This window comes from Cherax quadricarinatus, chromosome 66, assembly GCF_038502225.1.
Source record: "Cherax quadricarinatus isolate ZL_2023a chromosome 66, ASM3850222v1, whole genome shotgun sequence".
In the NCBI taxonomy this organism is placed as follows: domain Eukaryota; kingdom Metazoa; phylum Arthropoda; class Malacostraca; order Decapoda; family Parastacidae; genus Cherax; species Cherax quadricarinatus.
In genome coordinates, this window is record NC_091357.1 from 5094664 (window position 1) to 5113629 (window position 18966).

The following is an 18966-nucleotide window of genomic DNA, read 5'->3' on the forward strand; positions in this document are numbered from 1 at the left end:
ACAAGATATGATGTAGGGCGAAATGACAGTAGTTTGTTGGATTATGTATTGGTAGATAAAAGACTGTTGAGTAGACTTCAGGATGTACATGTTTATAGAGGGGCCACAGATATATCAGATCACTTTCTAGTTGTAGCTACACTGAGAGTAAAAGGTAGATGGGATACAAGGAGAATAGAAGCATCAGGGAAGAGAGAGGTGAAGGTTTATAAACTAAAAGAGGAGGCAGTTAGGGTAAGATATAAACAGCTATTGGAGGATAGATGGGCTAATGAGAGCATAGGCAATGGGGTCGAAGAGGTATGGGGTAGGTTTAAAAATGTAGTGTTAGAGTGTTCAGCAGAAGTTTGTGGTTACAGGAAAGTGGGTGCAGGAGGGAAGAGGAGCGATTGGTGGAATGATGATGTAAAGAGAGTAGTAAGGGAGAAAAAGTTAGCATATGAGAAGTTTTTACAAAGTAGAAGTGATGCAAGGAGGGAAGAGTATATGGAGAAAAAGAGAGAGGTTAAGAGAGTGGTGAAGCAATGTAAAAAGAGAGCAAATGAGAGAGTGGGTGAGATGTTATCAACAAATTTTGTTGAAAATAAGAAAAAGTTTTGGAGTGAGATTAACAAGTTAAGAAAGCCTAGAGAACAAATGGATTTGTCAGTTAAAAATAGGAGAGGAGAGTTATTAAATGGAGAGTTAGAGGTATTGGGAAGATGGAAGGAATATTTTGAGGAATTGTTAAATGTTGATGAAGATAGGGAAGCTGTGATTTCGTGTATAGGGCAAGGAGGAATAACATCTTGTAGGAGTGAGGAAGAGCCAGTTGTGAGTGTGGGGGAAGTTCGTGAGGCAGTAGGTAAAATGAAAGGGGGTAAGGCAGCCGGGATTGATGGGATAAAGATAGAAATGTTAAAAGCAGGTGGGGATATAGTTTTGGAGTGGTTGGTGCAATTGTTTAATAAATGTATGGAAGAGGGTAAGGTACCTAGGGATTGGCAGAGAGCATGCATAGTTCCTTTGTATAAAGGCAAAGGGGATAAAAGAGAGTGCAAAAATTATAGGGGGATAAGTCTGTTGAGTGTACCTGGTAAAGTGTATGGTAGAGTTATAATTGAAAGAATTAAGAGTAAGACGGAGAATAGGATAGCAGATGAACAAGGAGGCTTTAGGAAAGGTAGGGGGTGTGTGGACCAGGTGTTTACAGTGAAACATATAAGTGAACAGTATTTAGATAAGGCTAAAGAGGTCTTTGTGGCATTTATGGATTTGGAAAAGGCGTATGACAGGGTGGATAGGGGGGCAATGTGGCAGATGTTGCAAGTGTATGGTGTAGGAGGTAGGTTACTGAAAGCAGTGAAGAGTTTTTACGAGGATAGTGAGGCTCAAGTTAGAGTATGTAGGAAAGAGGGAAATTTTTTCCCAGTAAAAGTAGGCCTTAGACAAGGATGTGTGATGTCACCGTGGTTGTTTAATATATTTATAGATGGGGTTGTAAGAGAAGTAAATGCGAGGGTCTTGGCAAGAGGCGTGGAGTTAAAAGATAAAGAATCACACACAAAGTGGGAGTTGTCACAGCTGCTCTTTGCTGATGACACTGTGCTCTTGGGAGATTCTGAAGAGAAGTTGCAGAGATTGGTGGATGAATTTGGTAGGGTGTGCAAAAGAAGAAAATTAAAGGTGAATACAGGAAAGAGTAAGGTTATGAGGATAACAAAAAGATTAGGTGATGAAAGATTGAATATCAGATTGGAGGGAGAGAGTATGGAGGAGGTGAACGTATTCAGATATTTGGGAGTGGACGTGTCAGCGGATGGGTCTATGAAAGATGAGGTGAATCATAGAATTGATGAGGGAAAAAGAGTGAGTGGTGCACTTAGGAGTCTGTGGAGACAAAGAACTTTGTCCTTGGAGGCAAAGAGGGGAATGTATGAGAGTATAGTTTTACCAACGCTCTTATATGGGTGTGAAGCGTGGGTGATGAATGTTGCAGCGAGGAGAAGGCTGGAGGCAGTGGAGATGTCATGTCTGAGGGCAATGTGTGGTGTGAATATAATGCAGAGAATTCGTAGTTTGGAAGTTAGGAGGAGGTGCGGGATTACCAAAACTGTTGTCCAGAGGGCTGAGGAAGGGTTGTTGAGGTGGTTCGGACATGTAGAGAGAATGGAGCGAAACAGAATGACTTCAAGAGTGTATCAGTCTGTAGTGGAAGGAAGGCGGGGTAGGGGTCGGCCTAGGAAGGGTTGGAGGGAGGGGGTAAAGGAGGTTTTGTGTGCGAGGGGCTTGGACTTCCAGCAGGCATGCTTGAGCGTGTTTGATAGGAGTGAATGGAGACAAATGGTTTTTAATACTTGACGTGCTGTTGGAGTGTGAGCAAAGTAACATTTATGAAGGGATTCAGGGAAACCGGCAGGCCGGACTTGAGTCCTGGAGATGGGAAGTACAGTGCCTGCACTCTGAAGGAGGGGTGTTAATGTTGCAGTTTAAAAACTGTAGTGTAAAGCACCCTTCTGGCAAGACAGTGATGGAGTGAATGATGGTGAAAGTTTTTCTTTTTCGGGCCACCCTGCCTTGGTGGGAATCGGCCGGTGTTATAAAAAAAAAAAAAAAAAAAAAAAAAAATTCTAGCGGCTTCAAATCAAGCAGGAGAAAGCTGGTAGGCCCACATGTGAGAGAATGGGTCTGTGTGGTCAGTGTGCACCATACAAAAAAAATCCTGGAGCACACAGTGCATAATGAGAAAAAAAAATATGACCTTTTTTTTTTTTTATTTAATTAAAATGCTGATTTTGATTGATTTTACTATAAAAAGAACCTAGAAATGGAGCTCAAAGTAGGGGAAATGTTTGACTTTTGACAATGTTCAAAAGTAAACAAATGATGCCATTGTCCAATAAATGTCCAACTAGCCATTCTAATATGCAGTCATGAATGGGTTGATGTTATTTATACAATTATTACAGTATTGCAGTAGTCTGCATAATAGTAAGTCTTCTATTTTTTGTTTGAATAAAAATTCAAAATAGAAAGCAAGAGTAATATCAGAGGGGCCTGGAGACATGACTGATGAGCAAAGAAAATGTTATTTTAGAGCCAGGAATGTCTGTATTGTTCATTCTGGACCTTATTTTGAAATTGTCATATTTTTTAGTTTTTGTGAAATTGGCCAAATTGCAAATTTCTGACCACATTATTAGGTAGTTGAAATCGGTAAATGGTCAGTTTCTTGTACTCAATCGATAGAAAAAATGGAGTTCTAAAGAAATAGCTATGAGTTTGGGCGACTGTAACAATGGAATTAGCCGAAAATAGGGCTCAAAGTGGGCGAAATCGCCGATTTGTAAACAGCGCCGAGGTCGCTAACTTCGCGAGAGCATAATTCCATCAGTTTTCCATCAAATTTCGTTTTTTTTGTGTCATTACAATCGGGAAAAGATTCTCTGTCATTTCATAAGAAAAAATAATTTTTTTTTTTTAAATTTTGCGACACCAGGAGACGCCTCAGGATTGGGGGTTGCGACAGTCAAAGGGTTAAGGGTTAACCAGTGTCCAAGAATTTTCAAAAAATAATTTTGTTATTTTTTCTTATGAAATGATAGAGAATCTTTTTCTGAAGGTAATAAAACAAAAAATACGAAATTTGATGGAAAATTGATGAAATTATGCTCTTGCGAATTTTGATGTGTCAGCGATATTTATTCATCTGTGATTTTGCCGACTTTGACTCCCATTTTATGCCAATTACCTTATTCCAGTAGGCCAAATTCTTAGCTATTTCACAAGTATTACTTCTATTCTATCGATTGAGCACAAGAAATTACCAACTCGACTGTTTTGACTACAAAATAGTGACTGGAAATTGGTAATTTAGCCAATTTAGTGCAAAGTTCAAAATATTCCAATTTCAAAATAGGGTCAAGAATAAACAATGCAAGTATTCCTGGCACTAAACTAACATTTCCTCTGTCCATTAGTTACATTTTCAGGCTTTACAAATGAATTCTATTTTGATTTTTAATTCACATAATGAATTTTTATTCAAACCAAAAAATAGAACATTTACTGTCATGAAATATTGTAATAATTGTATAAATAATATCAGCCCACCAGCTGCCGTGTATTAGACGTGTGTGGTCATTTGTTTACTCTTGAACATCGGCAAAAATTTAACATTTCTGCTACTTTGAGCTCAGTTTCAAGCTGTTTTCACTACTAAAACCAATCAAAATCATCACTATTTCTGTATATTATCTTCCATTCTATCAAATGTGACCAAGAAATCGCAAATGCAACTATAAAAAACATACAAAAAACACTGCAAAGTTGCTGTTTTAATTGAAAATTAAGGTCTCTGCTTTTTTCTCTCATTATGCACTTTGTGCTGCAGGATTTGTTTTATGCACACATACCACATACATGTATTCTCTCATATCTAGGCCCAAATTTACCGCTCACAGCTTATCAGAGTGAGCTGAGCTTATGGCGTAGATCTACGGTTTGGACTCTCAACGTTAAGCCGTAGATCTACGGCACGGACCCTGAAAGGGTTAACCCAAATATTCTGTATTAATTACCAAGGTCCAGTTAGCCAGGCTTGAGTTCTGGAGGTGGGAAGTACAATGTCTATACTTTAAAGTAGGGATTTGGGGTATTTGCTGAACCGTCTTATCTGCATGCCTCTGCAAAGACTGATTGAGTGTGAATGATGGTGAAAGTGTTTCTTTTTTGGGCCACCCTGCCTAAGTGTGAGATGGCCAGTGTTAAAAAAAAAAAATGTACTAATGGGGCTTTTTATTGCCTCATTACAACCTTTTTATTGCATCATTACAACATACCACTTTGATAACATCACTACATTAAAGGCAGTTCAAAATACTTTTGTTTAACTATGAGTTTAATTAATTTAACACCATGACACTTAAACATTAAATTTGAATTCCAGCAATTTTTGCTTCAGAAAGTTAACTAATAATGTTTGTGAGAGCATCTGTGAATCCCCATTTTCAGTATCAATAAGTTCGAACAAAGGTATGCTGGCACAAGCCCCCTTGCCTACAACTATGACTAGAGGGTATCCTGTCTTCTTAGCTTCCATTACACGCTGTCCAATAGTGAAACTGTCTCGGTCATCTATTATAACATCATTTTGAAAGCCAGGTATGGAGTTAACGACATGTGCCAGATGATCCACCCAAGACAATGCACCTGCTTCCTTGCTGCCTTTCTGTTAATAGAAAAACAGATAAAAAATATTAATTTTTGTGCATCTTTAAGCCATAATATTAAAATTTATAAAGTAGTTTCTGCAAATGAAATAATACCACTTGAATATTTTATTATGAAGTAAATGCAATCCTTAAAACCAGGAAACAAAAAGATATGCATCTAATGATATTTATACCTAATTCTATATAAATTTTCATTCTTTCAGGACTAAGGCTATGAGTAGAATATAAGACAGCATTAAAATGAAAAACAAAAAAATAAATGAAAATATTTGTGTGTATATGGAACACTGTATTGCCAGTTAATAAATTTAATACTGGAAGCAAAGGGAATATAGCAGAGTATAGTGATACCAACACTGTTGTATGGGTGTGAGGCATGGTTTCCAATGCTGCAACAAGGAGAATGGAGGGTGTGGAGATGATGTGTTTGAAGATAATGTATGGTGTGAATGTTATGGAGATTATTCAGAACTTGAAGATTAAAATTATCAAAAATATTATTCAGAGGGCTGAGGAAGGGATGTTTAGGTGATTTGAGCACCTAGAGAGAATGACACAAAATAGGATGACTAAGAGGTATGTAAATCTGAGGTGATGGGAAGGAGAGGTAGTGGTCATCCCAGGAAAGGTTGAAGGGAAAGGGTAAAGGAGGTTTTGAGTGCTAAAGACTTCGACATCCCAGAGGCTTGTACGAGTACACATAATAGGTGTGAATGGAGGAGAGCATTTTTTTATGACTCGACATGGAGGGTAACATTTATGAAGGGATTCAGGCAAAAAAGTTAGCTGAACTAGAGTCCTAGAGTTGGAAAGTACATTGTTGCACTCTGGAGAAGTGCAGTATGGAATCTGAACTGTGATGTTAGCATGCTTCTGGCAAGACAGTGATTGAATGTTTCTTTTTTCTGGTCACTCTACCTAGGTGGGAGATGGCAGGCCTGTTAAAAAATCTGTCATTTATTACTCAAGAAATTGTAATGACATGATTGCAAACAAACCATACCAAAGGCTAATGCATCAGCCTGAAGTTTTATGACTGATCGTGGGTTCTATCCCCACACGTAGTATGGTTTGGGTTTTTCTGTCATTTATTGCCATTGTGGTGTGTTATAAGTAGTTATTTTTAATTGATAGAGGACAATCTAACCTTGCATAAATAACATAAATCAAGAAATTTGTTGAAAAATATGTGAGAAATCCACATAGAATGTGTGTGTATGGATTGGTCTGTCAGTTATTGGCTACTTTCAGCAGGATGGTGAAATCTGCATTCTTGTAACTGGTTGCTCTCAGCACCCAGTCACCAAGATAGCATCAGAACTTGTGCCTTAGTTAAGGCCAAGGAAGGCAGTCACAGGTCAGTTAGTCATCAGACACTGCATGATTAACAACCAGCAGCAGACTACATGTCTTCGCTAGAAAACAGGTGCCTAGGATATTACAATAGTGCAGCTCATTACTGTGAGACTGACAGTGCAACCTTAATACTGCAGAAGTAAAAGCACAGTTCAGTACAGTGATGCTGACTCTGCAGAACAATTTCAAGATGCTGACTGGAGGGAGGGTGTGTGTGCATGCATGTGTTTGCATGTAGAAAGTGTTATTGAAATAGTAATTTTAATGGTAAGCTACCAGTAAATGTGTAGTCTTATAGTGATTTGCAACATGTCAAGTATTTTCCTGTTCACCCATTATTAAGGTTCTCACCAGGTCTTTAACACTTTCGCTTACTGTGCTGTAGTACTACGCCTTTGGTTTCACTGGCCGTGCCGTAGTACAACGTGATGAGCTCAGCTCGATCAGATAAACTGTGAGCAGTAAATATGGGCCTACATGCAAGAGAACGGGCCAATGTGGTAAGTGTACGCCACGCAGTGCATAATGAGGAAAATGAGTGTTTTTGGTTTACAATAGCAACTTTGCAGTGTATTTTCCTATGGTTTTTATGGTTAAATTATCAGTTTCTTGGTCTCGTTTGATAGAATGAAAGATACATTACAGAAACAGAGATGATTTTGATTAGTTTTAGGACTGAAAATAGCTTGAAATTGAGCTCAAAGTAGCGGAATGTTCGATTTTTGCCGATGTTAGAGTAAACAAATCATCATATGTCCCAAACATGTCAACTGGTAAGTTAAATATTGTTATATCTTGGAAATTGGTCATCCTGTGTTATTTAACTATTGTAAGAGAATATGATCATCACTTAATATTATAGCGCGAAAGTCCCCGTTTATAGCTAAAATAGAGACTTTCGACATTATATTATTATCTCTTTAATATATAAAAAATACCATGGTATTATCCTTATTTTATTATTATTATTATTATTGTTAGGTAGGATTATTATGTATATAGAGCATAAATCTCGGAACCATCCGGTGAATTGTTCAATTGTTTATGTCCAGTTGACTAACGTTTGGGTCAGGTGATCCAACCTGACGACGGGTCAACAGACTGGCAGGTAGTCAGTCCGCTCCCTGCTCTAGCCTTGACAACTGATCGTATATTGGTTCTCTCTTAGGGTGTACAGTTTGAATGGGTTTGAGAATTAGTCTCTAGAGCTGACTCAGTTTGTTCCTCATTGCTCTGAAAGATTGTTTTGATATTTATATTCTTGGTCAGTTCAGTAATCCATAGAGATACGTCTTCTCAGACAAACTCTTGCTTTCTACTTCCTTTACGGCCGGATTCAAAGGTCTTGTTGAATCTTGTACATTTTGTAGTTTGAGTTTACACAGTCTTGTTAAGACAAAGATGCAAATGTTAATGAAGACTTAATTACAAGAAGAAAAATTAATCTTCCTTATTAATGTGATACTTCCATGATTTTGAACTAAATATATATATTGTAAATTTATTGTACAAAGTATTAAGGTATAATATTTGGTACAGAGAGAAGATAAAGTATTGTATTTAAATACTTTAATAAATTTGAATATTATTCTATGGAGTTTCCCAGTTGAAAATGTTTCCCCTAGACTCTAAAATACCTTTAACTAACTCTGATCCAAAATCTTGTTGCCTATGAAGAAAATAGTAACAGACCACATTCTGAAGTTCTTTATAAAATTTCTTATTCGCAACAAATGTGTGTTCACAAATGTGCTGATATTATTTATACAATTAAAGGAGGGGTTCGGGATATTAGCAGTTTGGAAGGATATGTCGTGTATATACGTATATGCTTCTAAACTGTTGTGTTCTGAGCACCTCTGCAAAAACAGTGATTGTGTGAGTGAGGTGAAAGTGTTGAATGATGATGAAAGTATTTTCTTTTTGGGGATTTTCTTTCTTTTTGGGTCACCCTGCCTCGGTGGGAGACGGCCGACTTGTTTAAAAAAAAAAAAAAAAAAATTATTACAATACTGCATAACAGTAAATCTATTTTTTTGTGTGAATAAAAATTCTTGGAATAAAAATAAAAATGGAATTCATATGTAAAGCCTGGAAACGTAACTGATAAACAGAGGAAATGTTTTTTTGGTGCCAAGAATGACTGCATTATTTATTTTGGACCCTATTTTGAATTGGCCAAATTACCAATTTCTGATCACTTTATTGAAATACAGTGTAGTTGACTGGGCAATTTCTTGTGCTCATTTGACAAAATAGAAGACATACTAGCAAAATAGCTAAAAATTTGGTCAAACTGGAACAATGTATTTGGCCTAAAATAGGACTCGATGGGCAAAATCGCCTATGCGTAAATAGAGCTGACAGGAAAATTCATGAAATCATAATTTTGTCAGTTTTTTATCAAATTTCGTACTGTTTGCTTTATTACCTTCAGAAAAAGATTCTCTACCATTTCATAAGGAAAAATAACTTTTTTTTTTTTTTTTAACCCTTTGACTGTCGCGGCCGTATATATACGTCTTACGAGGTACCGTGTTTGACGTATATATACTCATAAATTCTAGCGGCTTCAAATCAAGCAGGAGAAAGCTGGTAGGCCCACATGTGAGAGAATAGGTCTGTGTGGTCAGTGTGCATCATATAAAAAAATTCCTGGAGCACGCAGTGCATAATGAGAAAAAAAAAAACTGACAGTTTTTTTTTTAATTAAAATGCCGAATTTGTGGTCTATTTTCGTATAGTATTTATGGTTGTATTCTCGTTTTCTTGGTCTCATTTGATAGAATGGAAAACATATTATAGAAATAGAGGTGATTTTGATTGATTTTACTATAAAAAGAACCTAGAAATGGAGCTCAAAGTAGGGGAAATGTTTGACTTTTGACTATGTTCAAAAGTAAACAAATGATGCCATTGTCCAATAAATGTCCAACTAGCCATTCTAATATGCAGTCATGAATGGGTTGATGTTATTTATACAATTATTACAGTATTGCAGTAGTCTGCATAATAGTAAGTCTTCAATTTTTTGTTTGAATAAAAATTCAAAATAGAAAGCAAGAGTTATATCAGAGGGGCCTGGAGATATGACTGATGAGCAAAGAAAATGTTATTTTAGAGCCAGGAATGTCTGCATTGTTCACTCTGGACCTTATTTTGAAATTGTCATATTTTTTAGTTTTCGTGAAATTGGCCAAATTGCAAATTTCTGACCACATTATTAGGTAGTTGAAACCGGTAAATGGGCAGTTTCTTGTACTCAATCGATAGAAAAAATGGAGTTCTAAAGAAATAGCTATGAATTGTGGCGACTGGAACAATGGAATTAGCCGAAAATAGGGCTCAAAGTGGGCGAAATCGGCGATTTGTAAACAGCGCCGAGGTCGCTAACTTCGCGAGAGCATAATTCCGTCAGTTTTCCATCAAATTTCGTTTTTTTGGTGTCATTACAATCGGGAAAAGATTCTCTATCATTTCATAAGAAAAAAATAATTTTTTTTTTTTTAAATTTTGCGACACCAGGAGATACCTCAGGATTGGGGGTTGCGACAGTCAAAGGGTTAACTCTTCTTGGGCATGCGGAAAAGTTTCATATTGGGGGTCTGGACAGTGAGAGGGTTAACAGCATGGTGTACCTGAACCTACTGGCCCTTGCCTGTTCAGGTGCACCAATCCCATGTTTGCAAAAGCTAAAAGTACAGACAAATGAGATGGGTATATCTACATGCTACACGTATTCCTGCATATGCTAGAAGTTACAACTTAATCTGTCCATATCTTGCAAACATTGTACATGTAATATAATTGATTCCCTAAAACCACAAAATAATAATTAATTTTAAAAGAAAGAAAAAATACGAACCCAGTATTGGGGGGGGGGGACTTTCCAAGGACCTGCCATGAATACGAAAACCGTGGATAGTAACAAACCCTATATGTAAATCCTATACATGCCTATTATAAAATTTAATTGATAAATTATGCAAAATAGGTCAAAAATTATCATTTTTTCACTGATGAGAAGCATTTCACAGCTTCTCTTAGGCTTTGAAAACTGCTAGCATCTCTACTTTTGTGCTTTGGGGCCATTATTGTGCAAAATTAAGAGGTATTTTTGGGCCACAGTAAACCATGGATAACTGAAACCACAGATACCAAATCAGTGGATACAGGGGTTCTACTGTATATAAATATAAAACTTCTCATTTGTTTCCTGATCAGGTACATGTAATTTTATTAATCAACAATTTCATGTTTAGTATACACAGCATATATGCAAATTTTTTATATTAAATATTAGTACTGTAATGTTCACAAAAATTTCAGACATTTCATTTGAAATTTACATTTAGGAAATACATGTATTCATCACTTACTTAAAAAACTTACTTTAGGAGTAATTATGCAGATTTTGAATGGAGCAAGAATCCATGGCCATCTAATGCATTTACCCTGGGACAATACTTCCACTGCGGCTGCCATAATACGGGAAACTCCCAGACCATAACAACCCATATGAAGTAACTCTGGTTTGCCTTTGTCATTCTGATAACATGCTTTAAGTGGTGCAGAATACTTCGTTCCTAGGAGAAAGGTGTGTCCAACCTAGTAATAAAAGTAATATTAGATGCTGAGAATGAGTATATATGGTATGTTGCTTCCAGGAGAAAGCTGTGTTTTACCTCGCAAGAATAATTATTACAATAATCTTAGTGCTACTTTTACTTACACTTAGGTTACACTACACATACATGTACAAGCATATATATACATACCCCTCTGGGTTTTCTGCTATTTTCTTTCTAGTTCTTGTTTATTTCCTCTTATCTCCATGGGGAAGTGAAACAGAATTCTTCCTCCATAAGCCATGCGTGTTGTAAGAGGCGACTACAATGCCGGGAGCAAGGGGCTAGTAACCTCTTCTCCTGTATATATTACTAAATGTAAAAGGAAAAACTTGCGTTTTTCCTTTTGGGCCACCCCGCCTCAGTGGGATACGGCCGGTGTGTTGAAAGAAAGAAGAAAGAATCTTAGTGCAAAGGCAATCTAATGAGTAATATTATACTATTACCTATTAAGATTTAAGATTTATTTTTTTAACCCTTTGAATGTTTAAGTCGTATATATACGACTTACGAGGTACTGTTTGACGTATATATACTCATAAATTCTAGCGGCTTCAAATCAAGCAGGAGAAAGCTGGTAGACCCACATGTGAGAGAATGGGTCTGTATGGTCAGTGTGCACCATATAAAAAAAATCCTGGAGCACGCAGTGCATAATGAGAAAAAAATATATGACCGTGTTTTTTTTTTTTTTTTTTTTATTTAATTAAAATGCTGAGTTTGTGGTCTATTTTCGTATAGTATTTATGGGTGTATACTCGTTTTCTTGGTCTCATTTGATAGAATGGAAAACTTATTATAGAAACAGAGGTGATTTTGATTGGTTTTACTATAAAAAGAACCTGGAAATGGAGCTCAAAGTAGGGGAAATGTTTGATTTTTTGCTGATGTTCCAAAGTAAACAAATGATGTCATTGTCCAATAAATGTCCAACTAGCCATTCTAATATGCAGTCATGAATGGGTTGACATTATTTGTACAATTATTACAATATTGCAGTAGTCTGCATAACAGTAAATCTTCTATTTTTTGTTTGAATAAAAATTCAAAATAGAAAGCAAGAGTAATATCAGAAGGGCCTGGAGACGTGACTGATAAACAAAGAAAATTCTATTTTAGAGCGAGGAATGTCTGCATTGTTCATTCTGGACCTTATTTTGAAATTGTCATATTTTTTAATTTTCATGAAATTGGCCAAATTGCAAATTTCTGACCACGTTATTGGGTAGTTGAAATCAGTAAATTGGCAGTTTCTTGTACTCAATCGATAGAAAAAAAACGTTGTTCTAAAGAAATAGCTATGAGTTTGGTCGACTGGAACAATGGAATTAGCCAAAAATAGGGCTCAAAGTGGGCAAAATTGCCAATTTGTAAATATTGCTGAGGTTGATAACTTCGTGAGAGTGTAACTCCGTCAGTTTTCCATTAAATTTTTTTTTTTTTTGGTGTCATTATAATCAGGAAAAGATTCTCTATCATTTCATAAGAAATTTTTTTTTTTTTTTGCGCCACCAGGAGACACCTCAGGATTGGGGGTTGCGACAGTCGAGGGGTTAATGAACCTGTTGTATTTCACAGAGGCAGGGTGACATAAAAAGAAAACCAAAAGCTTTTCTTTTTAAATATAGTAATTTATACAGGAGAAGGGGTTACCAGCCCCTTGCTTCCAGCATTTTAGTTAAGATTTCATTTGGATTTTTAACTTTGGAGGGTTAGCCACCCAGGATAAGCCAAGAAAGGTAGTGCGTCATTAGGGACTGTCTGTCTGATTTCCATTGGGGTCATATATATAGTGTACACTAATTTAACCCTTTCAGGGTCCGTCCCGTAGATCTACGGCTTTACGTTCAGGGTCCAAACCGTAGATCTACGCCATGAGCTCAGCTCACTCTGATAAACTGTGAGTGGTACATTTGGGCCTAGATATGAGAGAATACATCTATGTGGTATGTGTGCACCACATAAAACAGATCCTGCAGCACACTGTGTATAATGAGAGAAAAAAAATGAAATCATGATTTTTCGATTAAAACAGCAACTTTGCAGTGTTTTTTCGTATGTTTTTTATAGTTGTATTTGCGATTTCTTGGTCTCATTTGATAGAATGGAAGACATATTACAGAAATAGAGATGATTTTGATTGGTTTTAGCATTGGAAATGGCTTGAAACTGAGCTCAAAGTAGCGGAAATGTTAAATTTTTGCCGATATTCAAGAGTAAACAAACGACCTCACACGTCTAATACACGTCAGCTGGTGGGTCTAATATACATTCACAAATATGGTGATGATATTTATACAATTATTACAGTATTGCATAACAGTAAATCTTCTATTTTTTGGTGTGAATAAAAATTCATTATGTGAATAAAAAATCAAAATGGAATTTATTTGTAAAGCCTCAAAACATAACTAATGAACAGAGGATATGTTAGTTTAGTGCCAGGAATGCCTACATTGTTCATTCTGGACCCTATTTTGAAATTGGAATATTTTGAACTTTGTGTTAAATTGGCCAAATTAACAATTTTCGATCACTTTATTTTGTAGTTGAAACAAGTTGACTTGGCGATTTCTTGTGCTCAATCGATAGAATAGAAGTAATACTAGTGAAATAGCTAAGAATTTGGTTGATTGGAATAATGTAATTGGCCTAAAATGGGAGTCAAAGTCGGCAAAATCGCCGATTCGTAAATATCGCTGACACATCAAAATTCGCGAGAGCATAATTTTGTCAATTTTCCACCAAATTTCGTACTTTTTGTTTTATTACCTTCACAAAAAGATTCTCTACGATTTCATAAGAAAAAATAACAAATTTTTTTTTTGAAAATTCTTGGACACTGGTGCGTGACTCCAGATTTGGGCCTTGGACCCTGAAAGGGTTAAATGTTATAAAATACATAGTATCAAAGAACAATTAAATGTTTTGGTTCAGTTTTTGTAAATACACAAACTGTAACTATATTCTGTTTAAAGTTAAAAATTCACAGTGAAAGGAAACTTTTCATCTACTTAAAAATGGTCAAATATATAATATTTTACAACAAAAATAATCATACCTCTATTGCAAGTGTTTTGTTCAGCTGACCACCACATCTGGTGCAAAAGGCATCATCAGAGCTGGAAACCAGCGTAGCATTAGTCGAAAAATCACAACCATTACAAAGCAGCAGAGTATCTTCTCCTATGGCTGCTTGGTAATGGTATTCATGGGAAAGACTACCACCAATGTTACCTGAATCACCAGCAACTGTAGGGAATTATTAAAAAAAAAAATGGCTATAGTTTGGTATAAAGAAAGGAAAAAATCCAGGTACCTATGATAAAACATACTGTAATAACTCTAAATACACGCACACCTTTCATTCTGCTAAGCGATATAAACTTCAAGAAGGCAAATGATATAGTATTCACCTTCTTGACAACTTTACCTGAAGAAAATCTACATATTGTACATATGTACAATAAAAGTATGTATATCAAATGCTGGATAGTAAATAATGCACTTGTTGAACTAAGAGGTGTGTCACTGAATATTACATATGCATAAATTATTTACGTTACTCCAACACCTGTACCTCATTTTCCAAAAGAATGAATCATGAATAGAATAATCTCTTGTATCCTTAAATATTAAGGTGATGTGAAAGAATTAGCTCATTCTATAACAGTGTACCGTTAAGTTGAGAAGATATTGATACACTATTAAAATGCATCATTAGCCTGAGAAGACTGATTAAAGCTATGGCACTAAACACCTTCTATCTAGGCTGAGGGGTTGCACTCCTCCAGATGACTTCTCCACTTCAACTAAGGCTGAGGGTCAGAACTCAATATCTCCACTTGTTCAAATATCATTGTGTAGGCTGAAAGACTCAACACCTCAAATCTATACTTCATCACCTGGTTTCAATATATTAATTGTGAGGGACTGGACACTTCAAAATCTTCACTTTAACTGTTGCTTATATATCACAGCAGATTCACACTTATCCATTTTCCACAAAAGTGTTAAAAAAGTCAGGAAAACATTTACTAACCTTTTAAGTATGGTATGCCAATTCTTTGAAAAATTCTATCATAGGCACTACCGATCTTGTTATAAGTGACAGAAGCTGCTGCTTCTGAGCAGTCAAATGTGTAGAGATCTTTCATTAGGAATTCTTTACATCTGAAAAATTTGGATATAATTAAAGAATAAATTAAAAAATATAGTAGAGTATTTATTACTTCTATTTTATTATTAGAGGCTAATTAATAGATTATTATTATTATATTCAAAGAGAAGCACTAAACCTGTAAGGGTTATAAAGCATCTAGGAAATGGGGTTAATTAGGTTTGATCCAAGGAAGGGGAGGGTAGCTATAACACCTTGAATCAAGAGCCCCTTCAACATCATAGCAGTCACTTGTAAGGGACTGATTAACAGAGCATGCCTACTGTGAGCAACTGTATATAGCCTCAATGTGACTATTGCAAACACTTGCCAGTTTAACTTTTCCTTCTTCTTTCAACAAACCGGCCGTGTCCCACCAAGGCAGGGTGGTCCAAAAAGAAAAATGAAAGTTTCTCTTTTTAAATTTAGTAATTTATACGGGAGAAGGGGTTGCTAGCCCCTTGCTCCTGGCATTTTAGTTGCCTCTTACAACACGCATGGCTTACGGAGGAAGAATTCTGTTCCACTTCCCCATGGAGACAAGAGGAAATAAACAAGAACAAGAACTAGAAAGAAAATAGAAGAAAACTCAGAGGGGTATGTATACATATGCTTGTACATGTATGTGTAGTGTGCCCTAAGTGTAAGTAAAAGTAGCAAGATGTACCTGAAATCTTGCATGTTTATGAGACAGAAAAAAGACACCAGCAATCCTACCATCATGTAAAACAATTACAGGCTTCCGTTTTACACTTAGCAGGACGGTAGTACCTCCCTGGACGGTTGCTGTCTACCATCCTACCACCAGTTTAACTCAAACATTATAAAGTTCTGTACAGTAGACCATTTAACAAGGGTTCTTTTTGCAAGTTTTCTCCATTACACTATAGCCAAATTGAGGCATATTCCCATCTAACACTTCGTAAAATTCATTTTACACGTTCTGCTTGTGAGTAGGGAAAAAATTTCAGTGCTGTAAGCTGGATGGCAGGGATTTGACCCTCTCTATGAAGTAAGTGCTGTGGGTCAGGCCATTGTCTTTGCGAGAGAGGCCTAGCTGTCTAGTGCTCTGTACATGTGTGTTCAGTACAATACCCAGTATTGTCTGTGAATTGGATTTTGATCTTTTCATTACCACATATTGCATCTTCCAAGGAACCATGGCACCCAGGAGGAAAGCAAGTGATGCAGAAGGGGCAGGGCAAAGTTAATAAACTTAAAAGTGGTTCATGTGTAGTGGATATGGCTAGAACATATGACTGACTGACGGACTTGACAATTTACTGAATGATTTGACTGATTTATTGACTGACTTGACTACCATCCACATCAACTCAGTAGGACCACAGCATGCCTTTCCACTCCCTTCACAATCAACAAACACTAGCAACCACAGTTTAGGGTAAGAAATATTATTTCTGTTGCATTTGTACCCTTGAACAATAGAAAATACAACAAAAATTAATAGTTGCATTATCATTTTAATTTTTGTAACATTTGGAGACCTATAAAAAAAAAGTTTTGTTTTTTTGGGGGGTCTCAAGAACGTAACCCTATCCTTCCTTTAAATTCTTCAGTTCCTTTAATACGGATTTGTCTAACGCTGCATTTTCAGGAACCTAACTACCGTGTTAATCGACGGTCTACTATACATACAAAATCTTGCCCACAGAATGCAATTTATTGTGATTAATGGTAACTGGTTTAAAATTTGTCCACCTTTTGGGTGTTGTTAAGCACAATTTGTAGCAAGAGTTGATATTACAGTTTTGTGGACTCTGTACGAGTTCTGGATTACTGTGCAGTACATTTAATGCCCAGCATTCAATAAGCAGATAGTCCGAACTCATGAAGCTTTTTTGTTCATAAGGTGCCACAAATAGGAGCTAGGTCACCATCTCTATTTTTATGTAAAAAATTTTTTAACTGAAATACTATAGAAGAAAATATATAATACAGTTGTGCAAAAATTGCAGACAAGTAATACAGGATGCAAAGCAACCATGGGGGGGGAGTTGAATGACAGCCCTAGGCCTTTTGTGTTGCAATCAATACATCAGGAGCTTGCAGTGCTGCAAAAGAGAGGAGGTCCCAGGAAATACAATCACAAAGAGTGCCTTTGCTGGAACTCTGGTGGAGGCACTCCCTGTGATCATATTTGCTTGGACCTCTTTTGCAACATTGCAAGCTCCTGAGTTGATTGCAACAGAAAAGGCCTAGAGCTATCATTTAACTCTCCCTGTGGTTGTTTTGGATATACAGTAGGGCCACGCTTTACAGCGTTTCACCTTACAGCATTCCGCTAATAAAGACATTTCAAATTATGACCAAAACTCACTATATAGCTCCCCCTGTCTTTCTAATATGGTGCATCCCACCCGGTTTGTTTACATTCTCCATGAGCGCACACCTCTATTATATCGTTTATGTCGTTTATGATGGCATTTAAAGGTAATTGTTAGAAATGATTAAACTTGGTGAACAAGGTATATCGATGGTAAAAATATGGCTCTGGGCCACATTAAATATCGTATAGCTATGTAGGTAGGTGTAGCTATGTAGCCCAGGTGGACTACATAGCTACATCTACCATCTACCTATACCTGACTTCCTACAAATAAATACTACTCGCCTCTCATCCTACATTAAGACTACACCTATTTTAAGGTAAATAATGAGTGTACTGTATGTGTATTTTGTCTCTGGGCTGCTTTAAATGTATATTAAGTTTGGGATGGGGAGCCATGGCTACCTACACCTGCCTTCTTACAAATAAGTATTACTCACCTCTTGCCCTACATGAAGACTGCGAATATTTTAAGGTAAATAATGAATATACTGTGTATGTATTTGACTTTTTATTGTTTTTAATGCCCAGTTCTACTGTTAGCTTAATATATGTTAGTGTAAATGTCTTGTCTGGCATTTGTATGCATTTACAATGGAAAAAATAGCGTTCTGCTTTCCAGCAATGTCCGTTATAAGTGGGGCCCTACTGTACTGTATTAAGAAAATACTTAACATACTGCTTGAATCATAGTATTTAATGCATTTTTACTAATGTTCAGTGCTGTATAGCCCTTGTGGCTTAGCGCTTCTTTTTTATTATAATAATAATAATACTAAAGTTCAGATGTTAGTCACTCCTACTACTTGCAGTACATTGTATTCATTGCTTCCTTACTCCTGCCTTTTTCCTTTCATAAGTGTCACATTTATGTGGTAGGGAGATTCCATGAATTGCAGTTTGGTAATTACTGGTATTGTCTTCCAGGTACTACTGTCCATGAACAAAGACTCGAAGTGTACCCACATGCTCAGTAATGAGGTATTGAATGAAGAGCCTAGCAGCTTCGTTAGTTTAAATAGCGAGATATTTGCCCGTTAATCAAATTTTAGTGCTGTATGAACCTTAATGGGTTTAGTGCTTTTCATCAATAAAATAAATTATCAAATAGCATTTATACATAAAAGTATTAGAAGGTCAACACAAAGGAAAACATTCCTGTATTTATGTATTTACATAATTTTCTTTGTCAAATAGTTTGACATAGTGGATACTGAAAATAACAATCAATTAGTCAAATATCCTTTAATAAAATTACATTCT

General features: G+C 36.3%; 1 protein-coding gene across 2 annotated transcripts in view; it reads right to left on the reverse strand.

The window, feature by feature from the left end:
- Positions 1–4861: 4861 nt before the first annotated feature.
- ProRS-m (prolyl-tRNA synthetase 2-like protein, mitochondrial) overlaps positions 4862–18966 on the reverse strand; it is a 33750-nt gene continuing 19645 nt past the window's right edge. The window contains exons 5-8 of one of the 2 annotated variants that reach the window (XM_053799198.2): positions 15240–15370; positions 14259–14449; positions 10962–11177; positions 4862–5209 (exon numbers count right to left, since the gene is read on the reverse strand). In XM_053799198.2, the coding sequence (XP_053655173.2) occupies positions 4904–5209; positions 10962–11177; positions 14259–14449; positions 15240–15370 (844 nt within the window). In that variant the 3' untranslated portion in view covers positions 4862–4903. Of the gene's footprint in view, positions 5210–10948; positions 11178–14258; positions 14450–15239; positions 15371–18966 lie in introns of both variants that reach the window. The other variant, XM_053799199.2, reaches the window with a different exon arrangement.